This window comes from Aquarana catesbeiana, linkage group LG13, assembly GCF_042186555.1.
Source record: "Aquarana catesbeiana isolate 2022-GZ linkage group LG13, ASM4218655v1, whole genome shotgun sequence".
Lineage (NCBI taxonomy): Eukaryota > Metazoa > Chordata > Amphibia > Anura > Ranidae > Aquarana > Aquarana catesbeiana.
In genome coordinates this window covers 160552130-160580127 of record NC_133336.1, presented here as the reverse complement: position 1 = coordinate 160580127, position 27998 = coordinate 160552130, and the positions used below count along the sequence as shown (strand labels likewise).

The window sequence follows — 27998 nt, the reverse complement described above, 5'->3', positions numbered from 1 at the left end:
TTGACGACAGTGTGTGTTTTTCTTAGGAGACAGAGGTGCTTTACTCAAAAGACAACACTTCATGCAGGAGGAGAGATTATGTCCATAAGACTGGGAGAGTTGAGGTGGCTAGGAGCATCTGGGAGACTGGGACAGTTGAGGTGGCTAGGAGAGTCTGAGAGAGTTGAGGTGGCTAGGAGAGTCTAGGAGACTGGCAGAGCCAGGGCAACTAGGCAACCACAGGGGGCTGAGAGAATCTGGTGTCTCAGAGGAGTAAGGAGCCTGGGGGGGCCAGGAGAACAGCTATTGAAAGGCCAGGAGTGGGCCTGTACAGCATAGTGCTATGACTACAGGCCAAATGAGCCAGGAAGGCTAGGTGAAATGATCTGAGGAACCAGTGAAAAGAGCATTGGTGCTGCTAAAGTGAGCCAGGTGGCTTGGTATTTTTCATTCCCTGTTTTACTGGCAGAAATCTCCTGAATGGGCAGCTGTTGTAGATCATGTGGTTTTTAATATTGCTTAAGGCTGTGGGTTTTCCCCCCCGCATCCAATTCGCATAGCAGGAGAATGTGATTGGCTCTCTATGGAGCCGGTGCACATATCTCTGGGGGGGCTGCGGAGCGCACTGCACAGAAACACTGTGCGTCTTTGGCTCTGTTGCAGGGCCAAATTCAGGCAAAGATTTGGCTCTGATTCGTCGCTGAACTGGAGAACAGGAACGCACAGCGTTGCTGTGCGAACCGCGGCTCATTTAGGTGTGAACCGAGCCTTGATGAAAAGAAAAATTGTGCAATAAATATTTACAGAAAAAATATTACAAAACATACATAAACCACAGTAAAATAATAGGGTTTTAACAGTGAAAATGACTTAAAATGGGTCTGCCTGATCTTTGGTTCAGTGCAGAGTAAGTCCAATGTGACATTTACAAAATGGTCCCCAGGAGTCTCTATGACCTTTCGGAGGCCGGGCATGATGTTATTACGTCACGCCCAGCCTCTGCATTTGAAAATATGCTGCCACCTTGGCTGGGAAGCCGAGATCGTTTTTTTATTTATCTCAGGCTCCCCAGCCAAGAGGCGAGATCTGGTGACTTAGAGACCCCAGATCTCGCTGTGAAGAGGACCCCCTGTCATGCCCTATTCCTATTACAAGGGATGTTTACATTCCTTGTAATGAGAATAAAAGTGATAAAAAAAAAATAAAATAGAATGTAAAAAGTAAGCGTCAAAATAGAAAAATATAAGTAAAAGAAACAATTTTTTTTTTAAAGCGCTCCCGTCCTTGCGTGCTCACACGTAGAAGCAAACACATACGTAGGTCGTACCCACATATGTAAACGGCATTAAAATCACACATGTGAGGGATGGGAATTTTCAAGTACCAAAGTTTGGCACCATTCCACAAGTGTGCACAATTTTAAAGCGTGATATGTTAGGCATCTATTTACTCAGTGTAACATCATCTTTCACATTATGCAAGAAAATTGGGCTAACTTTACTGTTTTTTTGTTTTTTTTAATGCATGGAACGCATTTGAAAAATTGCACAAATACCATTGCAATGACCACCATTTTGTTCCCTAGGTTCTCTGCTAAAAAAAAAATATATATATATATATATATATATATATATATATATATATATATATAATGTTTGGGGGTTCTGAGTAATTTTATAGAAAAAAATTAAGATTTTTACATGCAGGCATGAAGTGTCAGAATTGGCCTAGTAGGCAAGAAGTTAGTTTTCCTAAATGCACAACAGTAAAATCAGACTGTATATGCAGTAAAGCATGCTTGTTATACTCACCGTGGAACCTAAGGGGTTAATCATCTGCATTGTGTAAAATTTGATCCTGTCTTCTCTGATCCTCACCTTCTTCCACAGTCCCCAATCCATCTGCTGATAGAACAGAGCCTTGGGGACATCCTGCACATGCTCAGTTTGGTGTGTATTGCTAGAAAGTTTTTTCTTTTCTTGGGAGGGTGCATGTGATCGGCACAGGGCCAATAAGCACTGTTCAGACAGAGGATCAGGAGTCCTGCAGCCTCATAGGACAGTCCAGGTAGAGTGAAAACTCCCCCTACAAGCTTTAATCAGACACTTATAGAAGTCATAAGAATTCTATATTCTACTGATGATAAAAGGTATTTAGCATTTCATCTTGCCAGAATAATTGCATTCCCATGTCCTGTGTACTGTGAGAGATCAGATATAGTAAATACAGGGTCCTGGGTTTAGTAATAATAAGAACGTGTCGCTGTGACATTGACAGATTCTTAAAGAATTACTGCCAGCTCACAGATTTGGAATTAAATAACAGCTCTGAGCTGGCTTACAAATATATGCCAGTGCTCAGAGTTGGGCATGTCTGTGCTGAGAAGCTGTCTTGTATGGGACAGCCTCCCAAACAGGACTTTATCCCAAGCCCATTCCACCTGTCCCCCAGGGGATTTCCTGTGGTGGTGATGTCATTACCTCATTATGGCAATTCCGTATTAGGAAATGACTTGTCACTAGGTACAATCTCCCTAATGAGACCCAGATCCGAGTAAAAAAAATACATGACAGAAGTTTTAAGTCGCCCCATCTCTATCAAAAACTTTAAAGTGATTGTAAATGATCACCTTGTACAAAAAACAAATTCAGTTTAAAATAGAAATGAAAAGTAAAACTTTTTTAATAGACCTAACAAAACATTATAAACACCTTTTTTTTTTTCTTTTTTTTTATAAATGATCACATTCACTGAACTTCCCAGTGAATGGCTGTGCAGCAGGGGCGTGTCCGGACAAGTTTGATCATTGGAGGAGAGTTGAAAGAACTGACCACAGTGTGCTCTCCTCCCTAATGTGGTCAGTTTCTAATAGGAAAGCAGAGAAACTGGCAGGGACACCAGGGATTTCACACAAAGGAAGCAATACAAAGAGAACAGGATGCTTTCTTATACAAATACATGGTACAGCAGGCACATATCAGGAATATGATGTGTTGGGGTAACAAACGCTTTAATATGAAATTAATCATTCTCAAAGATCTTTAAGGTGGTTGAAAACCCTTAGATATACCCAGTGAAGTGACCAGCATCAGGTGATAAACAGAGGTGATAAACAACATGAGTTGTGCCTGTTAATCTGCAGTACTCTACCCTCTACAGCCTTCTAAAACCCACATTTTATACGGCATCTCTCAACTATGAAAAGCAGGGGGTGGGGATCTGAAGTCTCACATTGCAGAGCTCAGTTAGAAGATCTTTGAGCACTGATTGGAGGAAAGTAGGCAAAAAGTACCCCCCAATACTAATGGGACTTTTAAGGCAACTCATATATTAAACCACTAATGTATAAAATTTAAACATTTTATTTGATACATGCATAAAATAGGTGTATACATCACTGCTATAAAACATAACAGAACATGATGAAAAGACTGCTGACAAAATAGTGTATTCCCTGACAGAACAGGGATCTGTCTGTTTACGTTGACAGATCCCCCTTCTGCCTCTCTGAGGAGTGATCGAGGGTCACCGGCAGACATCGCAGCTGCCGCCCACGCACATCGGCCCCGGCGGCGCGCGCACTATAGTTTTTAAAGCGCTCGCCATACAGCTACGGTGATTCACGCAGCACTGCAAACTTGCTGCCGTATAAGAATGGCGGCTGGACGCCAAGCACTTAAAATCTCATTAGTTTAGGGGGGTTCTTATTTGCTTATGTCCAATTAGTAGGGATGTTAGCAACAACCTATGGTTTCCTCTGGTGGTTTATTTTCTCTGTTTGGAGGAAAGGGGCACACCCCCTCCTCACAGTACACGGGAACATGCACAGCTGTAGCTGTCAGTGCTCCTTATCACCAATTATCTCTTGTAGTCAGGAAAAGCTGTCAGAAATTACTTCTCCATTGCTTTGAATAAAGACAAGTACACAGTATAGAAGGATGTGCTTTGTTCATATTTCCAGTCTCAGGTTTACAAAGATCTTCACAGAGTCAGTAATTTCCAACAAATTGGTAATACCCGCGTGTTTATATCGGAGAGCTGGCAGGTTGCCAAGATGTTTTTTTCCATAAAGAAGCTTTCACTGCTTGTGTTGTTCAATTTGAAAATTATTCTCTCCACAGAGTTTATAGACACAAAGATAAAAAAGGGCTTGTTTTTTTTTAAATGCTTTTCCTGCTTGTTCAGGGTATGTACATACTGAACTTTAGTGTGCATGATCTGGGCACAGGTTTACTTAAAGTTTTTGTTACCTCCCTAAATTGCATGAAAGGTTTACATTGTATTACATTTTCCAAAGCAGAAAAAGTTGCTAAATATTCCACAATAGAAAATGATGTAATGCTTTGTCTTCTTTATTTATGTACAGGAATGCTTTCAGTTTATACTGCCAGCCCTACCTCATGCTATAGACCTTTTGAGGGATGCTATTGTAAAAGTAAAAGAAGTTCACGATGAATTGGAAGACTTGCCATCTCCACCACCTCCCCTCTCTCCTCCACCAACGACGAGTCCTCACAAGCAAACAGAAGATAAGGGTGTACAGTGTGAAGAAGAAGAGGAAGAGAAGAAAGATAGTGGTGTTGCATCAACTGAGGACAGTTCTTCTTCACATATAACAGCAGCAAATATTGCAGCAAAGGTATGAACACCTTTTATTACACATTTTGCTATGGTAACTCATACAAATGATACTCTAGCTTTCCTTGTGTTTAGCTATTTAAAGTACGAATATTTGCAAACTCTATGACCAATTTCAAATTTTCTCTGTTTATAGGGGTCACCCAGTTGAAACTTATATTGTAGGGGGTGCCTAATTTTCTGCAGACTTTAAATGGAAAGGTTAGAATCGTCACACTTGTACCTTGAACTCACCTTCCCCTCCAGTGTGCTCTTGCACATGAATGCATAAAACAAACTTGTTTGTAGATATTCTGGCATTTTTTTTCATTAATCTACGTTGTAAATGCAGCCCATTGTTTTTAATGGGCCTGTACACACAGGCTCATAAACATGCCCTGTGTTTAAAAAAAAAAAATCTGTGTTGCTGGCCAGTGTTTTACTTTTCAATATTTTTATTGAAATGTCACGTAAGGCACAATCAATGAACAATAATCGGGCGGTACAGTGATGTAGTGGGTAGCACTCTCGCCTAGCAGTAAAAAGGGTCGCTGGTTCGAATCCCAGCCATGACACTACCTGTCTGGAGTATGCATGTTCTCCCTGTGCATGCGTGGGTTTCCTCCCACACTCCAAAGACATGCTAGTAGGTTAATTGGCTTCTGTCTAAAATTGGCCCTAGTATATGAATGTGAGTTAGGGACCTTAGATTGTAAGCTCCTTGAGGGTAGGGAATGTACAATGTATATGTAAAGTGCTGCGTAAATTGACAGCGCTGTTTAAGTACCTTAAATAATAATAATGTAAACAGAGGTGAAACTGAGCACAAACACAAAGTGCCTTTCCTTGAAAATGTTCATAAGCACAAGACCTTTGAATATTAAACATAGAAATCTCAACATAAGATGTGCTTGGTGGGAATACTGATAAAAGAGACCATACAATATGAAAAAATGCAAGTCATTAACTGTATGGTCGAGAAATATATCTTCGATCATCTAGGGACCGGTTGCGTATTGTCCGCTGGCCAGTATTTTAAGCGCATATGCTACCTCTTGATAGATAAAAAAGCTAGAAGAATTTTTACACATTTTTTTCACAGTGCGAACTGTGAAATGGTGCCACAATCGATTCCAGTGCGGACCAAAAAATGGGTTCTACACCACTTTGGTGCGAATGCAATGCGATTTCAGCCATACAGTTTTTATTACGGAATTTACATTGCACAGACATTGCATGTGATCTGCACAGCAATTCAGTGCAAATCACATGCAATGTCTGTGATCGCAAAAGTGTGAACCCAGCCTACATTTAACAAAAGGGGGAAAGAAAACGTAATAGAAAAAAAAATGCTGACAATTGAACATCTAGCTATCAATAGGTTGTTGCACACAGATTTTGGTCCTTAAAAGGATTGAGTGTATAGGCCATTGCACACAGGAAGGGCACTCAAAAAATGTACCCCAGCACCACAATTTAATAGTTTGTTCAAGTAGATTTTTAACCCAACCAAATCTCATATCAAATATAATATGATAATATTCCTTGAAAAAGCCTATTTTTATTTTAATCGCTAGCTTTCATGAAAATAACATTTGGTGATACTATAAAGTAACTTGTTAGGGCAATGAATTATGGAGTGACAACACTATGCCCTTCTGCTCTGCTCTGGCTCCCATAATCTCAAGCCTGTAAATCACTGTCACTTGATCTCTGAAAGAAAACTATAAGCCTCTCTGCTGATACACATTACCTAGACATAATCCACTGTCACCATTAAAAAAAAAAGGTCTGTGAAAAAAAACAAACAATTGCAGCCAGCAACAGGTAAGGAAAAAAAGGAACACGGCCTGTTATTACTGTAGTGCACGTAGATAAGGACAGACTGTAAAGCGGCTGCAGGGCAACAGTAGCATTAGGATGTAACAAATGTTGAAAACAGGTTAAGGTTAAGACCCTCTCCACCCCCCAAATCTTTTTGGGCATTTTGCTACCTACATGGCATTAAGTAATTTTTGTCTAGTCAATATGCCTAAATTCCTTGCCTTTTATGAGTCAGTGCACTTAGGGTTTGATTAGATCTGCCATCTGGACACCCAAATTCTTTCTGAGTACTTTATATAAGCAATTTTTTTATTCGCAAAAGATTGATATTATCAAACCTAGACTTGCTTGGTTGGTTTATGGAAAATTGTGAAAATAACTGTAGAGGTCATTGTTGCATTTATTTCGGATGATCACATTAAACAGTCTAGTTAGGGCTGGATCAGTTTATTTAAAACCAGAAGAACTGCTATGTAGGTCAAGAAAATGCAAATGTTACAGATTTGATAAACGTTTGCAAGGATAAAGACTAATAAATGTGAATAAATTATTTTTGTAGTTAAACCTTGACTCTTTATCTTGAATACTAACAACTTATAACCTCAAAAGAACAGTGAAGGATTGCTTTTTTTAACTGGTTTTAGATGTTTGGCAAAACTGTAAAATAATAATTTTGATGGCTTAAATTAAAGAGGAAAACAATGAATTAAGTCCTATTACTAATACTGTTTGGTGTGTTCAGAGAAAGGGAAAAATGTATTTTTCGCTTATACACAGATATACTGCCACCTGCAGGGGGATTTTGACACTGGCAACATAAAATCGTGATCAGCCTAACATAACCCCTCCCACTCGCAGCAAGCCTTAGCTTTTTGGTGCTTCCTAGGATGATGGATGTCTTTTCTCTACTGAAAAAAGCTTAACCAGTTTACTAGCCATTTCATCATTTTTTCATTTTCCAAGATTATTTCTGCTTCAGTTAAGACTTCATCTACATGCTGCTTGAGCTGGTTTCTTTATACAGTTATCTGGATCAGCTTACCCTCAGCAGTAGCTTTGGAGGAAGTACCTGAATCTCACTGGACAGGTCAATAGTGAGGCCTGCCATGAATATGACACTGTGCTCTGCTTCTGGTGCTTGGCAAGCTCCTTTACAAGTCATCCATTGGCCATCTTTAGTCCAAGCTAGCAGGTTGCACACCTTCTGCTCTCCACTGATTTTCTCAGCATGCCCGTTCCCATTCAACAATCTTCACAGTGTTTTTAATCAGCATCTAAATAATTCCATTTTAATTGCAAATCAGTGTAATCCCAGTTTACAAGCTTCCAAATGTTTTGGTTTGGCCAACATTTTCTCAGATTGTATAGCAATTTTCAAAGGAGTATAGGCATTTAGCAAAAATAAGGTACAAAAGGGTATCTTTACTGGATTAAAGATTTAAAAAGGTGTACAGAAAGTTGAATAGGTTAAAAGGCATAGAGGAAAACGAGTGAGTCTAGCCACACACGCATATACAATAAATGCACCCCAGACTATCCATTTACCCTAGCTTAAAGTGTTTTTTTTTGTTTTGTTTTTTTTTGTTTTTTTTTTTTACTTTTGCAGCCAAATTCAAATAACACCTACTTTATATTTGTTATATGTTCCCATTCACAAAGCATAACTTAAAAAAAAATATTTTAAAAAAGTTGCTTACATTTAAGCTTTAATTTCTGATAATTCCAGCACTATAAAGCCTTATTTAATTATTTTTGTTTGAGGGAGCTAGAGAGCCTAATTTGCCTTAATTAACCTTGAGTCTAGTGTGCCTGCAGATATCATTAACTGTTATGAACTAGATTTGAACAAACTCCTGACGAAGGGTTAAATATTAAGTAGCTGTACTTCTTCATTGTATATTAAAGCGGAGTGCCACCCAGAAATGGAACCTGCGCTGATCGGATTCCTCCTCCCCTCCAGTGTCACATTTGGCACTTTTCAGGGGGGAGCAGATACCGGTCAAATCCAGGTATTTGCTCCCACTTCCGGTGAAAGAGTGTGGCACATTGTGCGGCAAACTATGCCATGTCCGGCCCCTCCTCCCCCCCGCTGTCTTCTAGGGGACACACAGGTCTCAGAAGACAGCAGGGACCATTCAGAGCACGCAGCGTGACTCGCGCATGCGCAGTAGGGAACCAGGAGTGAAGCCGAAAGTTTTCACTGTCTGGTTCCCTTACCAGGAATCGCAGCAGCAGCAGCACCTGTGAGTCGATCCGAAGATCGGCTTTGGGTGCCGACATTGCGGGCTCCCAGGACAGGTAAATGTCCATATATTAAAAGTCAGCAGCTACGCTATTTGTAGCTGCTTACTTTTATTTTTTTTTCCAGGCTGACCTCCGCTTTAATGAAAAAAATATGAGCATGTCCTTAGCCTTTCTATTGGAACAGACTCATCCTGTTCTTGCAAGAAATTCTTGCAGTCAGCCATGACACCTTCTCCTTAAAAAAAATCTAAAAGGTAAGTAATTTAAAAGTTTTTTAAGTTTAAAAAAATAAATATTGCTGTGTGAATAGGAACACATAACAAACATACAGTGGGGTTGTCTCTAATTGGGCTGCAAAAGTGGACATAATAACAATTGTGTATTAATGTTATATGCTTAAAATAGGGTTTCTAGCTTGTGTATGCATGTCTATGGCTAGATTCAGTGGCTTCCTCTGTGCCTTTTAACCTTTACACATCTTTCTTTATCGTACATCACATGACACAGAGCCATTTTTTTTAATGATAACTATTTGGGTTATACACTGCCTATAGGTGAATGGACACTGGTAGATTAATCAGAACAATCAAACAGGAAGTCCTCCCCTATATAACCCCTCCTACACAGAAAGAACATCAGTTTTTTTGCCAGTGTTTATAAGGTGGTGGTGAGTGATACATGTGCTCTTGGAGCATACTTGGAGGTCTGGACGATTCTATTAAGAATCATGGACTTCAATCGGATCCATTCGAAAAAGTTATCAGCCAAATGCGAGGATCCATTTAAGGTTTGCCTGTAATGCAGCCTTACGGCGCTGGACCCTGTGTAATGGAACCCTGTGCAGGGTTTGTTCTAACCAAGGTGCTTACCTGTAGGGTGCTATACAGGTCCAGGGGAGTGGACCCCACATTAGGGGGGACCCAGTCTCTGAAGGTCTTTTATGATAAAGCTTGCCTTGATGGTTGAAGATTGGACTCCTGTTATGTTAAGAGTCCTGCAGCAGGAATGGTAAGTCTGCATTTCTTTTTTATACATCATGGGACACACAGTCAGGCTAATATTCATTGCCTGCTGGGTTATACTTCATCTCCAGGTGAATGGACGCTGGTAGACCAAAGGTCTTTAGACAGGAAGCGATCCCCTATATAAACCCCTCCCATACAGGAAGCACACTTTTTACCAGTGTCTGCAAGGTGGATGGCACGGTTTGTTTGAGTTCTCTGAGCTCCAGGTCTCTAGTCCCACAAACAGTTCTTAAATGAATCAAGGGATTGACCGATCAGATCCATTTGACACAGGCTTTATATGCTTAGATAAATGGTACCCGAGCCTCGCAAAGAAGACTCAAGATACTGCGAGGTTTTGCCTGTAATGCGGCCTCCGGGTGCTGGACCCTGCGAAGGGGAATCCTGGACACTAGGCATTCCTGCGGGGTGCTGTACAGGTCCAAGGGAGTGGACTCTAAACATGAAAAGGGTAGCCAGTCCTTGAAGGTCCTCAAGTGACAGGAACCCACCATGATGGGTAAAGTTTGGGCTCTTAGTTTCTAAGCTGCCCTGCGCCTGAACGGGTAAGTGAATACCCTTTACTTATGATTGTGGGGTGTTCCAGTGATTGTAACAATTAGTCAAGCTAGCTAGAGGCTGAACACCTGTGTGCAGTGACCATATGGGGGAGTTTTGGGCTAGCTGTGGGTGTTTGCAAAGTGTACCTTTTTTGCTTGTGTCTGGTTGTTTTTTACCTGCATGACGGTGCGCCATTCCACCTTGGTTTACCATGGCACACGTGCATTCGCAAGAGTGCCGCTGTACTCCGCAGTTGTTGTTTGGCGGCCATGGCACACGTGCATTCGCAAAAGCACCGCTTGACTTAGCAGTTTGTTTGGAGGCCATGGCACATGCAACTTTGCCGCACATGCGCAGTAGCCTTTATCTGGGTGCACAAAGATTTGCGTCATATGCGAATACAGCCACGCCTGTTCGCCGGGACCATGCACATACATGCGCACGCATGCACAGAACGTTCCTGCACACAGCCAGCTTATTTAAGCTGTATATGCAAAGCATGCGTTGCTTCCAGAAGGCAGTTATGGGACACAGAGCAGACTCTGAACAGGCACTTGCAGCGGTTCATTTCTCCTTACCTGGGTCACGTGAGTCACCAAGTGTTGCTTGGCAGGCTAAGGTGCTTAGCAGGACTGTTGCATAGGGGCTTGGTGAGCCCTATTAAAGGGTCTCCCTTCTGAGGTGTTTTAATACTACACCCAAGTACTCTCTTTTTGTGGCTTGTAAATGTCTTCAAAAAAGATGAGTGGGACTAACACTACAGGGAAGGGCACACCTATGTTGTTAGTAGTTCCTGATGAACCTAGTCGTATCCCTAGTGTTGTATCCCCTGAAGGATCAGAGGCTTCCGGTCAATATGAGCCGCTGCACCTATCTGGTATTGTGTCTATAGTCAACGCTGCTGCTTCAACTTTTATCACCAAGGATGAATTTTCCTTGGCCCTAGCCGGATTAGAGCACAGGATTGCTGACAGGATTGCCTCCTTCCCGCACGGTGGCAAGAAGCATGACAGATCCCTCTCCCTGGAGCCTCCTAGTTTAGAGCAGGAATGGGAAAGAGCTGAAAGCTCAGGATTCTGTGGAGGGCCCAGTGGACGAGTCTGCTTCCGAGCAATCTGGACCAAAAGCTATCCAGTTGATGTCATACTCTGTCGCAGAGGCTTTCATCCTGACTCTGACCGAAATGGTTCGTTCTGCCTTTAAGTTGCCTCTTAAAAAAGCAAAGGTGACTGAGCCCCTCTGGTCCTCTTGGGATCCCTGAGGCCTCTTCAGGCCGCACAGGCTTTCCCCCTACACCCCCTGCTGGAACAGGCTGATTGGGAACATCCTGACAGGATTTTATTCCTCTTAAGAGGTTTTCCCTTTTTATACCCCCATGGATGAAAGGTTTGTTAAAAAAGGGAGCATGCCAGCCATAGATGCAGCAGTCTCTTAAACGAGAACTTAACTTGTCCAGGTAGATAACTCACAGGGCTTGAAAGACCCTGTTGACAAGAAATTGGAGTCAAAGGAAAGGCTTCCTTTTCTTTGGCCAGTTCAGCTATTCAGCCAGCTGTTGCAGCAATTGGTATCTGCCAGTCCGTAAAGGATCAGGTCAAACTGCCTGATAGGCCTAACCAGGAGGATGATCTGCCTGAAAATAAGACAGATATTCCTCGAGCGTTGTGTTTTGCTGTTGACGCCTTAAAAGGATTCAATACAGCAGGTTTTTCGTTTGGCTCTCTTGTCTGTAAATATGCACAGACTTTTATGGCTTAAGAACTAGTCAGCCGAGCTTCCTTGTGAAAAGTTATTGGCAGGTTTGCCTTTTCATGGGGAACATTTTATTTGGTGATCATTTGGACGAATTTATCCAAAAGATTTCCGGAGGGAAGAGTTTAAAACTTCAGAGACTGCTTCCTCAAATGTCTCAACGCCAAGGCAGTTCCGCCGCCAACAGGGCGCTAGGGCCAGGGGCAAGCCGCAACATCAGGGCCAGAAAAAGCCCTGGGTCCAAAATTCTTCTAAATCCAGTACCAAGCCCTCCTTTTGAGGAGACACCACCACTCTATTTGGTGGGGGGAAGGCTACTGCACTTTGCGGACATTTGGAGAACAATAATTCAAGACGAGTGAGTCACCTCAATTATATCCCACCGTTACAAGCTGGAGTTACGGGGGGTTCCCCCTCAGAGGTTTTTAAGATCCAGCGTTCCCTTGGATCCTCCAAAAAGAAACTTATTGCTTCAGGCACTATATCATTTAGTGCATCAAGGAGTGATTGTACAGGTTCCTGTATCCGAAGGAGTGAACCTGTTTTACGGTTAAAAACCAAACGGGGTCACAGGGCCCATTTTTGGACCTAAGATCCCTGAACCAGTATCTACTAATCCAGTCCTTTCGGATGGAGTCTGTGCACTCAGTTGTAGCCTCGTTCCAGATGGAAGACTTTTTAGCCTCCATCGATACAAAGGACGCATATTTACACATACCTATCTTTCAGCCTCATCAGAGGTTCCAGCGATTTAAAGTAGAGGAATGTCATTTTCTGTTGTGGCTCTACCCTTAGGGCTTGCTACAGGTCCCCGGGTGTTCACGAAGGTCCTAGCACCAGTACTGGGTCTTTTAAGGGCCCCAAGGGATCCGGATGCTCAGGTATCTGGACGACCTCCTGCTCAGAGATCACTCATTACAGTCTCTAGAACAAAACATATATGCACAGTGCAGTAATTGAAGACCTTGGTTTCAGCAGATCTATCACAGTGTTAATCAAGTTGCGATTTGTAACAGGAGTCTCAATTTGTCAGTCTTTCAATTGTTCAATTTTTCAATCAAGCCCACTTTGTATGTATTGGTATGTACATATAAACCATTGTCATTTGTTTATTTGTCATTTGTTCAAAGATTTAGCTATGAGTAAGCACCAGTAGTTACAGTGTGAAACATGTTAGCAATCTACTTCATTGTTTGCTGTATGGATTTTTACCAATAAAGATATTATTGTTGGAGTGTGGCCATCCGGATTCAATTTTTCTTTGCACGCTTAAGCCTAAATTGGTGGTTCCAGGTTCAGAACCTGCGAAAGGGAAGATCCTTCCTCCTGGTAACTTGGAGAGTACTGACTACAGATGCCAGTCTCTGAGGCTGGGGAGCGACCCTCCAGGAGGGGCTCACAGCTCAAGGGAAATGGTCAAGGACAAAACACATTTTTCCCATCAACGTCCTGGAATTACGTGCAGTACGACTGGCCCTACGTCATGGATAATAGAGCCTCAGGACTGCCCTATCAAGGTTCAGTCCAACAATGTCACTGCAGTGGCCTATATAAACCACCAAGGCGGTACCAGGAGTCGTTCCGCTCTGAAGGAGGTGAACCACATACTAGCCTGGGCAGAGAGACATGTGCCAATTCTATCGTCAGTCCATATCCTGGGAGTAGAGAACTGGAAGGCAGATCGTCTCAGCCGCCAGCAGATCTGCCCGGGGGAAGGGTTCCTACATCCAGGGGTGTTCCAGGAAATTTGTCAATGTTGAGGATGGCAAATTTCCCTCCGATCCCTCTCCATCCACATTTGTTGCACAGGAATCGAGAGAGGGAGAGGGAGAGGGAGTTTCAGTCATTCTGGTGGCACCAGCCTGGCCCAGAAGGCCCTGGTTCCTGGAGATTGTGAGACTGACAGTAGACGGGCCATGGACACTTCCATGGAGCCCCAATCTACTGTCTCAAGATCCTATATTCCACCCCAATTTACAATCTCTAAATTTGACGGCATGGCTATTGAAGCCAGGGTGTTAACGGACTGTGGCATCACGGGACCAGTTGTGTCTACCCTAGTGAATGCTAGAAAAGCTGTCACTAGGAAGCTCTATCATAAGGTCTGGAAGACTTGCTGTATATTGCTTGGTGTGAAGCTAAAAAATAGCATCCTCGGAAATACATGGGAGAATTCTCTCTTTTCTACAGTCAGCTGTGAAAATCAAATTGGCTTTGAGTACAATCAGCGGTCACGTTTCAGCCCTATCTGTATTCCTCCAAAGGCCTTTTAGCCTCCCATTCACTGGTCCAAATCTTTATGCAGGGGGCAACTCACTTGCTTCCCCCCATTAGGTCACCTATGTGTCTTTGGGACTTGAACTTGGTGCTGTCTGTGTTACAGACACAACCATTTGAACCTATCAGGGAAATTCCATTAGACTTGCTGTCACGCAAGCTAACCTTCCTGACGGCTATCACCTCGGCTAGAAGGGTGTCGAATTTGGCGGCCCTTTCATGCAGGGAAACGTACTTGTGCCTTCACCATGACAGGGTTGTGTTATGACCTGGTCCACCCTTTTTGCCAAAAGTGGTGTCGGCTTTTCATTTAAATCAGGACATTATTTTGCCTTCTTTTTCCTCTCAGCCTCGTTTGGCGGAAGAGAGACGACTGCACTCCTTGGACGTTGTCCGGGCAGTCAAGGTTTATTTTTCTAGATCTGTGGAGATCTGAGGATCAGACTCCTTTTTTGTTCTACCAAAAGGACCCAAGAAAGCTTCCAAAACTTCCATTGCCAATTGGGTGTGTCAATTGGTCATTCAGGCCTACGGTCTGAAACCTAAAGCTCCTCCCTTTAGGGTGATAGCTCATTCTACCAGGGGTGTAGGAACCTCCTGGGCTTATCACCATTAGGTATCTGTGGCTCACATTTGTAAGGCTGCTACCTGGTCTTCAGTGCGTACATTCACAAAATGTTATCAAATGGATGTTTGAGCAGCCGAGGATTCGGCTTTCAGCCACAGTGTACTGCAGACTGCCATATAAGCTCTGATGGTTATTGTTTGGCAGGATGTCTCCCTCCCCTCAAGGCTATTTCTCTGGGACGTCCCAGCAGGTAATGAATATTAGCCTGACTCTGTGTCCCATGGGGTATGAAAAAGAAAATAGGATTTTTTTCATCATACTTACCTGTAAAATCCTTTTCTTTGAGTAAATCATGGGACACAGAGATCCCTCTCCTCTTTTTTGAGGATTCAGCGCTTGCTACAAAACTGAAGTGCTTCCTGTATGGGAGGGGTTATATAGAGGTTCACTTCCTGTCTATAGACCTTTGGTCTACCTGTGTCCATCCACCTGGAGATGAAGTATAACCCAGCAGGTAATGAATATTAGCTTGGCTCTGTGTCCCATGATGTACTCAAAATAAAGTATTTTACAGGTAAGTATGATAAAAAAATCCTATTTTTTTCAGTTTCTCTTAAAAAAAAATAAGAGATCTGACTGTCTGTTCTCACGGTGGCCACTGGGGGCAGTGTGCTGTTTAATCATGCCGTGTACTTCTTAGTAGTGTGGTTTCTCCTCCAGCCGCTAGAGGGCGCATGCAATGGCCTATTTTTAGGTAGGCAGGTAGTGGAAGGGCAGCCATGTTGCCATGTGGTCGACAGGTTCAGCAGGGCCTCTGGAGACATAACAGCAGCCCATGGAAATACAAAGTGTGAGTACGTACTTTGGGAGAACTGTGTGGACAAGTCATGATTATATTCTGCATATTTACTGCTTAATCCGGGGGGACTGTTCAACTGTAAGTCAATACACTCCTGGACAGATAGCAGTTCACTTTAAAGTGTTTTTTACTGCTCGGAAGGCAGGTGCAGCGTAGTATACATGCTTGCAAACTTGTTGCTTAAAGGCATGTTTAAATATACACGTTTGTAAAAACATGGGCATGGGAGCTCTTTAAGGAATTTTGTCTCCAGTATAGTGTGCACTTGGTCTGCAGAAGCTTATTTATTCTTTTTTTGCTGTTCTGAAACAGCAGAGAGGCTGCATTGGATGCCTATGTGCTTGGCTAAATCCTGCAAGACTAGTATGGGGCCAACTGCAGTTAAGCAGGTGCATGCTTGCAAACTAGCTAAAACGCATGGTTGCTGGAACACACAGTTGCTGAAACGCACGGTTGCTAAAGATACATGTTTATACATATTCACATAAAGATACATATTTATACATGTTTGCATAAAGATACATAGTTTCACAAAGATGCATGTTTATACATATTTGCATAAATATACATGGTTATACATGTTTGCAAAGATGTGTTTTGCGTAATGTTGCATAAACATGTTTCATAAACGCATGCTTGCTTATTGCGTAAATGCATGTTTCCATGTGCATGTATTACATAAATGCGTGTTTACAGGGATGCACGCTTTCATGGTTTTGACTAAATGCATAGTTGCATAAGCACATGCTTACATAATTGCATGCTTCCATAGATGCATGTTTCTTAAACACATGCTGGCATGTTTTCATGTTTGTACTGCATACATACAGTTGTGCTCACAAGTTTACATACCCTGGCAGAATTTGATTTCTTGGCAATTTTTCTGAGAATATAAATAACACAAAAACTTTTCTTTCACTCATGGTTAGTGTTTGGCTGAAGCCATTTATAATCAGTCAACTGTGTTAACTCTTTTTAAATCGTAATGACAACAGAAACTGATCAAAAGTTTACATACCCCAGTTCTTAATACCGTGTATTGCCCCCCTTTAACATCAATGACAGCTTGAAGTCTTTTGTGGTATTTGTTGATGAGGCTCTTTATCTTCTCAGATGGTAAAGCTGCCCATTCCTCTTGGCAAAAGGCCTCCAGTTCCTGTAAATTCTTAGGCTGTCTTGCATGAACTTCACATTTTGAGATTTCCCCAGAGTGGCACAATGATATTGAGGTCAGGAGACTAAGATGGCCACTTCAAAACCTTCACTTTATTCTGCTGTAGTCATTGACAGGTTGACTTGGCCTTATGTTTTGGGTCATTGTCATGTTGGAATGTCCAAGTACGTCCCATGCACAGCTTCCTGGCTGATGAATGCAAATGTTCCTCGAGTAATTTTTGATAACACACTGCATTCATCTTGCCATCAATTTTGACCAAATTTCCTGTGCCTTTTGTAGCTCACACATCCCCAAAACATTGGTGATTCACCTCCGTTTCAAAGTAGGAATGGTCTACCTTTCATCATAGGCCTTGTTGACTCCTCTCCAAAGGTAGCGTTTATGGTTGTGGCTAAAAAGCTACATTTTGGTTTCATCACTCCAAATGACTTTGTGCCAAAAGGTTTGAGGCTTGTCTCTGTGCTGTTTGGCATATTATAAGCGGGATATTTTGTGGCATTTGCGTAGTAATGGCTTTCTTCTGGCGACTCGACCATGTAGCCCATCTTTCTTCAAGTGCCTCCTTTTTTGTGCATCTTGAAACAGCCACGCCACATGTTTTCAGAGAGTCCTGTATTTCACCTGAAGTTAGTTGTGGGTTTTTCTTTGCATCCTGAACAATTTTCCTGGCAGTTGTGGCTGAAATTTTTGTTGGTCTACCTGACTGTGGTTTGGTTTTAACAGAACCCTTCATTTTCCACTTCTTGATTTAGAGTTTGAACACTGCTGATTGGCATTCTCAATTCCTTGGATATCTTTTTATATCCCTTTCCTGTTTTATACAGTTCAACTGCCTTTTCCTGCAGATCCTTTGACAATTCATTGTTTTCCCCATGACTCAGAATCCAGAAATGTTAGTGCAGCACTGGATCAAAGATGCAACGGTCTGTCAGGAGTCCAGAAACTCATTGACACACACACTAATTATAAGCAAACAGATCCCAGGTGAGGATGGTTACCTTTTAATAGCCCTTTGTGTCAACTTGTTATCAGGCCAAAATCACCAGGGTATGTAAACTTTTGATCAGGGTCATTTGGGTAGTTTCTGTTGCCATTATGATTTAAAAAGAGTAAACACAGTTGATTAATAATAAATGGCTTCAGCCAAACACTAACCATGAGTGAAAGAAAAGTTTTTGTGTTATCATTCATATTCTCAGAAAAATGGCCAAGAAATCATAAATTCTGCCAGGGTATGTAAACTTATGAGCACAACTATATATGTTTATTTACATTAAACTGCATACATATGTGCTAATTTACATTAAACTGTATACATATGTACTTATTTGTCTAGGACTACATGCATATGTGCTTATTAGCCTAGGACCACATGCATATGTGCTTATTTGCTGGGGACTACATACATATGTGCCTATTTGCCTAGGACTACATGCATATGTGCTTATTTTCCTAGGACTACATGCATATGTGCTTATTTGCCTGGGACTACATACATATGTGCTTGTTTACTGGGGGTATATGCGTATGTGCTTATTTGCCTAGGGGTACATGCATGTGTGCTTATTTGCCTTGAACTGCATACATAAATGCATGAATGGCAAGAATACTTGTATGCCTGCATGTTTGCATACCTAGGTACTTACATAACAACATACCTGGGTACTTGCATACCGAAGGGGTTGCATAGAGCTAAACCTACATTGTTATAGGCCTGCATCCTTGGAGGACTGTATATTAGGTTGGCTAATATAGTTGCTGCGTTTTTTACCTGTTATAACAGTTAAATGGTTCCAGAAAAGAGAGGCAGCCGGGTGAGGCAGGTGCACCTCCCTCAGGTTCAGGGATCTGGCAGTGTCCACATCTCACGATGGACAGTGGTGTCAGGTGTATCTGAGCCACTCTGGTGTTTGGCATTGCAGTGTTTCCTGGCGCATACATTTTTCAGCAGATAGACTGCGGCCGCATCACCTTGATCATGTCTGAGCCCGGTTGATTGAAGCCTAAGCAGGATGAAGCCTGGTTAGTATATGAATGGGAGACTGCCCGGGAATACCAGATGCTGTAAGCTTTTCCCCACCTGGGTGAGGGAGGCATCTGAGTTGGCTGTGTTTTGGGAGTATCTCAGGCCAGAAGATCTTAGGGCAGTCTCTGAGGTGGTTTGTTCCATCTTTAGCCGGCAGAAACCTGGTAGGTTATGTTAAGTGCACCTCTTGGGACTGTCTGGGTCTGCCACAGAGTCATCAGTCTTTTGCCTTGCATTGGCTCTTGGAGCAGAAGTTATGGACTCATTATTGTGAGACAATTAAATGGTAGCAGTTCCAAAACCAAATAGGGACATGAGGTCTAAGATCTCAATCCGCTGAACCTCATTCTGTTTCAGATGGGCTAAACTTTTCAGTGATAACCTCTCTGCAAGAGGTAGATTTTGGGGTCCATAATCATCTGTAAATGCACGTCTTTGTGTGGTGGTTTGTTTCCAGGCTCATCAAAGATTTCTGTAATTGCCTGTAAAACTGTAAAAAGCCATTTTTTTTGTGACTTTTCCCTTTTGGCTGGCCACAGTTCTAGAGGGTTCACAAAGCGTCTAGCGCCAGTGCTAGGCTTGCTGAAGACACCTCAATACTCTTAACCTCAATAATATTTGCTCAGGAAGCAGTCGATTCCAGGGGTTCCTTTGATATATTTCTACAGGGGGAAACTGTGTTTTAAGTCAAAGCACATTTCCAAATACAGTTCTACTCCAGGTCTTGGTAGAGGATCATTCTGTCTATGTCTGGAACTTGAAGATCCAGACATTGGATTGCCGGAGGGCTCTATTCCTGGGGTGTTGCAGAGCAAACAATTGGTGGTTGATATTCTTCCTTTTCAGGAATTTGGAAGATAATAACCACTGATGCCAGTCTCTCCAGTTGATTTGAGGGTGGCTACAGTTCAGTGGACTTGGTCTCCACAGGAGAGAATACTGTTCATCAATATCTTGGAGCTCTTGGCCAGTACACCTTGCTCTGGATTTTGGTACAAACCAGTTGTAGGTTCTATTCAAATATGCCTCTGCAAGCATATACAGTATATCAAACACCAGAGCGGCACCAGAGGTCATGCGACTCACGGAGGTGAACCACATTTTGTCTGGGACAGTACAATTGCTGTCTCTATCGCCAATACATATTCCAGGTATAGAATAGTGGCAGGGGGAACTCTGCAGGTGAATCTACTAGATTCCAAGTTCTACAACAAGTTGGGACAGGTGTGTCTGGGACAAGAGTCGCACTGGCAATAGGGTTAGATGCACTGGTAACACCTTAGGGACCAGTTCTCCCTTATTCAACACTTTTCCTCTGTTTGGACTTCTGCCACATCTTTCGCGAAGAATCCGGGAGGTGGTAACACTGATATTAGTGTTGGCCGAAATAGCCCAAGAGGACTTGGTACACTGAGATAGCGAATCTTGCAGGGGTTGCTCCTTGGACACTCCCAGTCCAGCGGGACCCAATGGTCTTGAGTCCCGTATCTCAGCATTCTATGTCCCTACTGACTGTAGTGAGACTGTGTCATTCATACATACATTAGTGTAGAGTAGGGACAGCACAGATAGTTTGTGTAGTGTAGTGAGACCGTTAAGGGTCAGTGTTCGTGCCTATCGATTCTTTTCCAGAGGCTGTTGTTTCTCACACCTTGATTCATTTTTTTATCCCGGAAGGTGGCTTATTTGGTTGCTATCACTTCACAAAGTGGAGTGTCAGAGTTGGTGGCTCTTTCATGCAAGGAGCCAATCTTGGTCTCGCATCATAAGGTGATATTGCGTCCTCATCCATTTTTATTGCCTAAAGTGGTTTCTAGTTTTCACTTGAATCAGGACAGTGTCTTGCCTTTTATTTTTCTCCTAATCCACAGTCGGCAGGAGAAAGATCGCTACATACTCTAGAGGTTGTTCAGGCCCTCAGGATCTACTTGAGTTGTCAGCACAGGTCAGGAATCCAGGTTTGTGCTGCCTGAAGAGCCCAGGAAGGGCAGGCGGCATCCAGGTTGCATATTTAGCAGTGGATCTGCCAGTTTTTCAATGATGCCTATGGTTTAAATGGCAAAAACCTATTTTTTTTTCTGGGGAGAGATTCTTTACAAGGTGTGGGGGAGTATCTTGGGCCATCCGTCATCAGGTGTCAGTGGCCCAGGTGTGCAAGACCACTATTTGGTCTTTGGTTTATACATCTACAGGATTTTTACCAGGTGGATGTCAATAACATAGAAGATACTGCTTTGGCCTCAGCGTATTACAAATAGCAGAGTAGGTCCTTCTCTGGTGGCAGTTTCTATGATGGTGTCTCCCTCCCCTCAAGGATATTGCTTTGGGACGTCCCAAGTAGTTATTATTGCAATAACCGGCTCTGTGTCCTGTGATGTACGATAAAGAAAATAGGATTTTTTCTACAGCTTACCTGTAAAATTGTTTTCTTGGAGTACATCACAGGACACACATCCCCTCTTTTTTGGGAATTTATTGCTTGCTACAAAACGGATGTGCTTCCTGTGTAGGAGGGGTTATATAGGGGAGGACTTCCTGTTTGATTGTTCTGATTGATCTATTATTACAATAACCTGCTCTGTGTCCCATGATTTACTCCGAGAAAAGGATTTTACAGGTAAGCTGTAGAAAAAATCCTATTTTCTCTGCCAGCGACTTTTTAACTTTTTTTGCACACGTTAATTGCATTTTAGGCCTAAAGAGTAGTTAAAACCCCCCATAGCATTTTAAATATACTGAAATCAGAGACTCTGGATAATAAAATGATGGTAGTTGCAACTTTTTGTCACAGGATATTAGGGCAACTGTTTATCAAACCCATTAAATACACTAAAGTTTATTTTAGTGCACATAATATATTACCCATTTTGTGGGGGGGGGGGATACAGATGAAGTTGCATCAAGATTTTGCTAAGGCATTTGATACTGTGCTTCATAGATGTATTATCTATAAAACAAGGTCTGTTGGAGTTGATGAGATTGTATGTATATTGATATGCAACTGGTTCCATGAACAGGTTCAGAGAGTAGTAATAACTGACTAATTCGCTGGATGGTCTAAAGTCATGAGTGATGTGTCCCGCTCTATCTTGGGCCAGTGCTGTTCAGTTTGTTTATTAATGATTTATAGAGTTTGGAATCAAGAGCTTAATTTCAGTGTTTGCTGACAATACCAAATTATGCAGAGAAATAACTTTGGCACAGGATATAGCATCATATCAGGAAAACCTGCACAAAAGTAGGTGATGATGGAAAAGGATCTGGAGGTGCTTTTAAATCACAGACTTACCAATAGCATGCAATGCCAAGCCACAGCTGACAAAGCTAGCAAAATACTGTCATGCATCAAAAAGGGCATTATGAACCTGAAGACCAGAACACGCTAGTGGGATCACAATACTCCTTTCGGCTTCACGCCGGGAACCCTACTGCGCATGCGCGAAGCTCCGCCTCTCTCTCCTACCGGCCCGGCGGCCAGGGAAGGAGGAGGGAGCCCAGCAATGACGCAAATACCTGTGGCTGAGGCTCCCAGAAGTGGGGACAGGATACCTGTGAAAGACAGGTATCCTGTTCACCCTCCCCCCCAAAAGGTGCCAAATGTGGCAATGGGGGGGGTGGGAACGAGTACAATGAGCGAAAGTTCCACTTTTGGGTGCAACTCCGCTTTAATGACTGATGGGGCTTCACCTCAAAAAACAAACTAATATCCTATCTTTGATATAATCCGTGAGGCATGTGAAGTATTCGGTGTATGGATCCACCATGCTTCACGTGCTAACAATTTTTTATGTAAGTTTCCACCCCTAACAAATTTTGTGACTTTTTTCTACTTAGAACTGAAAACAAAGTACAAATACATTTCATAAGGCATGTTCAGGTAATTCCACTTTTGCAATTAGCTGTCACCTCTATCATACATTATACTACTCTTACTTTTAGATTAAGAAATAGAACAAATCTCCTCTCTTGCTGCACCTATATGCTTCTGCCACCCCTGCTCCAATTTGTCCTACATTCAGGGAATAAAAACAGGATCTCCAGGATTGTTCCAATGTGCTCCTCCTAAACCTTGCTGCCAATCGAACAGCGAGACTCCGCTTTACTGAACTCTGCCTACACAATGTCATTATGTAGGCATGGTTCAAGTATCACAGTGTGTAGTTTAGTGTGCTGGCAGTGGCTACTTAATGAAAAGGAGACCCAAGGTACTGGCTCTGCATACTTCCTTTGGCCTTGTTTAGACCTGCAGTTAGTGGGCAGAAAAAATGTGCGGTTGGGTCAAGTTTTAGCCACCTGCTAACTGACCCCCCCCTTTAAGCCACAATAGGTAGCGTAGGAAGATGGTTGATGGTTGGAGATGGTTACATGCCACAGCCACGATGCTTTATGACTACAGCTAAATTTACCCAGCGTGTAGCGATTGGTGGGCAGCAAGCCCATGAAACGCTACACATGCAAGTCAATGGGGAAGCGCCACAAACACCCTGCAACTGTGTTCATTGTAGTTGCAGTGATATTTTAGATTAAAAATGGGTTTAAAACAGGTGTTGAGTAGACGTTGCATCATTTCTCCACCACCTGTCAGTAATCTCTGGAATATAATCCGGAAGCAGATCGGGCTTCAGAGGCAAGGAAAATTTGGATGCACGTCTAATTCTACCATAAAGGTGAAAACTCATTAAATATTTTTGCTGCTTAAACTCATACATAAGCTAAACTCTGTACTGAGGGGTCTGCGTTTGAGGTGGGGTCAGTCTGTTCTGGAGGGGAGTCTCTACTGAATGGGGTAGGCTGGCGTGGGGATATGGGCTTTGGGGTGGGTTAATTTTGGTTGTACTATGTACAGTGCCCTGTGAATTACACACTCTGAACCCTGTACAGTAGATGCATAGGGTTTATTTAGATGGGCACTGAGACCGGTCCTCTGCACTGAACCACATTTTTCTGCATCCACCTCTCGGAGCCAATAAAAGTGCATACAGCAGCTGCACAGACACATTTGCATGCCAAAATTTGAAATGCAGGCAGAAGTGGGTGCTCGGATCTGAATGAACCCTTAGGGGAATTTAATTTATCAAAATTGAATCAGAAGGTGGAGCAGTAGTGCATGTTAACCAGTTGGCTCGTAGCTTTCATTCTGAAAGCTTAAAGTGATTGTAAAGTCTAGTTAAAAAAAAAAATAGCAAACATTTTCTACTTACCTCCTCTGTGCAGTTGGATTTGCACAGAGCAACCCAGATCCTCCTCTTCTCGGGTCCCTCTTTGCTGCCCCCTGGCCCCTCCCTCCTTTCAAGTGCCCCCACAGTCAGCAGCTTCCTATGGGGGCACTGGAGCTGAGTCTCAGCTCTGTGTGTCCATTCAGACATGGAGCCCTGACCTGGCCCCGTCCCCTCTCTCCCCTGATTGGCTGACTGCCTTTGATTGACAGCCGCGGGAGCCAGTGGCGCAGCTGCTGTGTCTCAGCCATTTAGTAGGAGTGTACCGAACAGCTTAGACATTTGTGGACATCACTGGAGAGAGATTGGGCTCAGGTAAGTAATTAGGGGGTGCTGGGGCGGCTGCTACACACAGAAGGTTTTTTATCTTGTTGCATTAAGAAAAAAAAAACCTTCTGCCTTTACAACTCCTTTAACTGGATCAGCTGAAGATAGAGCTGATTGGCTGCCATGAAACAGCTGCTCTAGATTCTTTGTGCTCCAGTTTTGATAAATTTCCCTCACTGCTTTTTACTTATCATACGCCTAACCACTGAACTCTAAGTGCACCACATTCTTTGTTAAGGCATGTGTAGAAAAGCATATGTAATAGAACATTTTATTTTATTAAAAGAAAAAAAAAAGCAGGTTCTATCCATCAGCGTCAATTGCCGGTAATGGCACCGTCCGAATTCGTGCAATGCCACATTCCCAAAAGTAATTTCTGTACTACTTTTGGGGACTTCGGGGTGCGATTTCCATAGACATCTGTGCAGCAACCTGCACAGATGTCTCTGAAATCGACTCCGAAGTCGGGACTGACATGCAGGAATGAAATTGTGCAAGTTCATTCCCGCTGTCAGTGTGAACCTGGGCTAAAACCCTCTCCACGTACAGGTACGTGACTTTGCGCACCCGGTCCTCCCTGCCGCCGCCACGGTAAATGTACGTGAAGCGGTCTGGAAGCCGTTAAGGATTTACTGTTAAAAATACGTGGTTTAGGGTATATCTGTTTTATATTAAATCAGTGAGAACTATAAATTACTGATGCATTATGAGAAAAATTAAATGTATGCAAAAAACAAATTCTTTTGTAAATAACTTTAACATGCTTTGTACCAAAAATGTAATTTTAATGTTGCAGTAAAGTAGAACAAGCAGCAGAATAGAATGTATATTTTTTCCTCACGTTAGCGGTACTTCTGATCAAAATATTACTGATCAAACTTGAAAAAAAATCTTTTTTTTAATTTTTTTTTTAAAGATTTTTACTTTTTTCCCTCCTTAAAATGCTAATCAATTTAAAATTCTCAGAGAACTTAGGGTCACGAGAAAGCCCTGTTTGTCCCCCAAAAAACAATATATGTATCAATTCTTTACCAAAGGTAATTACAAAGTTATAGACTCATGAACAGACACATAGCAGAAATGTGAAATATGGTCTGGTCCATAGGGGGTAAACAGGTGTGAGAGCCAAAGTGGTTAAGTGTTGCTTTTCTACAAACTGGCTATACATTATACAATTTTCTTGTTCAATTTTCCGTTAGATTTACCAAAACCATCTAATATGAGGTTAAACCTAAACATTTGCAATGTCTTTACAATAAGGCATGCCCTTGCACTACATAGTTGAAGGTAAATCTAAAGGAAATTGAATAAGAAAATTGGACAATGTATGGCCAGCTTAAGGCATGCTTGGAGTGGGTGGGGTTATACAAATCTGGTTTAAGTGCTATTTATTTATGTTTAAATCATTTTAAAGCTCATTGTGTGTTGTCTTCTAGAACCATCCATCCATCTTCCACCATGATAAAGTCCATAAGATACCAGAACACAGCTGTTCTCATCATCCTTCCATCAATGCATCGGCCGTGGTAAGGATCACTGTGCATCCAATCCACCCATTCATTTTGTCAGTACATAATAGCATCTTGTTATTGTGCTATCCTATGCCTGTCATTATGCCATCTTTACTGTAAATCTAATCTTATGTTAATTACAGCATTCATTACTATTATTTATATTTTATTAGTTGTTATCATGCTTTATTATATTCTGGAATGTTTACCGTATGGCAGGGGTAGGCAACCCCCGGCACTGGTCCCACAAGTGGCACACGAAGCCTCTTTTGCTGGCACTTGACTCCCTCCCCATCAGCAGAGGAGCGCAGGGAAGTGCCAGTGAGAAACAAATGCATTCCAATTTCAGAACTCCTCACACCACACCTGCACTGAGGGGGAGGCACTGCACCCCCACACACTGTATAAGATGGGAAACATTGTTTGGTTCTCTAACTTTGCTGTAGCTGCGATCGTCAGCTCTAGTGATGAGGAAAAGATTAGGTGCAGTTCTGCTCGGGGGGGGGGCGCTGTTTCCAGGAGGAGGAGGAGGAGGACTGTCATTGGACTGCTAAAGCCAATCACAGTCCTTCTAGACCCGCCCATCATCTGGAGGAAGATGACTCGCTTGGTTGCCACTGCCAATCTCAGAAAGAAGGGATTTCACTGTGATTGAGAAAACCACAATCAGGTGATAGTTTGTGGAATTACTGTTGCGCTTCTGGGAACTTTGTTATAATTATTCCTGAAACTTTGCGTCACTTACTACTGAACTCCTGCACTCTGTGTCCCTTTAAGCCACAGCCAGTATTCAGCGCAATGAAAAATCACACCCAACTTTTCCTGTGGCGCAGAGCGCCACACTTTTTCTCAGATGTGTGGGCCCAACTTATGATCCTGCACACAGACCCACTGCTTTCAGAAAATACCCCTGACCTGAGCTCATCAATGCGCATCCATTCCAGATACTTGTATGTGACATCACATACAAGCACGTGGGCTGGATGCGAGAGGTGGATCCGCAGGATGAGTGTGCCAGGACAGGTAGATGTGTCTCATCTCTGCTTCCTTTCACCACTCTGCATATCACGCATATCATAGATGAGATGAGGGTACAGCAGTGGAGCAGATGAGAAGGAGGGTTTCAGAGGTGGGACAGATGAGCAGGAGGGTACAGTGGTGGAAGAGATGAATAGAGTGTTCAGCAGTCGGACAGATGAGCAGGGGGTTACAGTGGTGGGGCAGATGTGCAGGAGGTACAGTGGTGGGGCAGATGAGAAAGGGGGTTACAGTGGTTGGGCAGATGAACAGATAAGTTCAGTGTTAGGACAGATGAGAAGATGGTTCAGCGGTAAGACAGAAGCGCATGGGGGTACGGCGGTGGAGCAGATGTGCAGAGATACAGTGGTGGGACACATGAGAAAGGGGAAACATTGGTGGGGCAGATGAGCAGGGTGGGACAGAAGAGCAGGGTGGTACAGTGGTGAAACAGAAGAGCAGGGGAGTACAGTGGTGGGACAGAAGAGCAGGAGGGTACAGTGGTGGGGCAGATGTGCAGGGGGTTACAGTGGTGGGGCAGATGTGCAGGGGAGTACAGTGGTGGGGCAAATGTGCAGGGGAGTACAGTGGTGGGGCAGATGTGCAGGGTAGTACAATGGTGGGGCATATTTGCAGCGTAGTACAATGGTGGGGCAGATGTGCAGGGTAGTACAGTGGTGGGGTAGATGTGCAGAGTAGTACAGGTGTGGGGCAGATGTGCAGGGGATTACAGTGGTGGGGCAGATATGCAGGGGGTACAGAGGTGGGCAGATGAGCAGGGGGGTACAGAGGTGGGGCAGATGAGCAGGGGGGTACAGAGTTGGGGGAGATGAGCAGGGGGGTACAGAGGTGGGGCAGATGAGCAGGGGGATACAGAGGTGGGGCAGATGAGCAAGGGGTACAGTGGCGGGGCAGATGAGCAAGGGGTACAGTGGCGGGGCAGATGTGTAGGGGGACAGTGGTAGGGCAGATGTGCAGGGGGTACAGAGGTGGGGCAGATGAGCAGGGGGGTACAGAGGTGGGGCAGATGAGCAGGGGG

The 27998-nt window shown here is 43.2% G+C and overlaps 1 protein-coding gene across 27 annotated transcripts in view; it reads left to right on the top strand.

Annotated features, from left to right (window-relative positions):
• The window catches only part of GPHN (gephyrin), an 877053-nt gene that overhangs the window by 508685 nt on the left and 340370 nt on the right, over positions 1 to 27998 (top strand). For 20 of the 27 annotated variants that reach the window (XM_073610658.1, XM_073610659.1, XM_073610665.1 and 17 more), the window contains exons 7-8: positions 4346 to 4618; positions 25868 to 25957. In XM_073610658.1, coding sequence (XP_073466759.1) covers positions 4346 to 4618; positions 25868 to 25957 — 363 coding nt within the window. The remainder of the gene's footprint in view (positions 1 to 4345; positions 4619 to 25867; positions 25958 to 27998) is intronic. The other 7 variants (XM_073610679.1, XM_073610674.1, XM_073610682.1 and 4 more) reach the window with 1 other exon arrangement.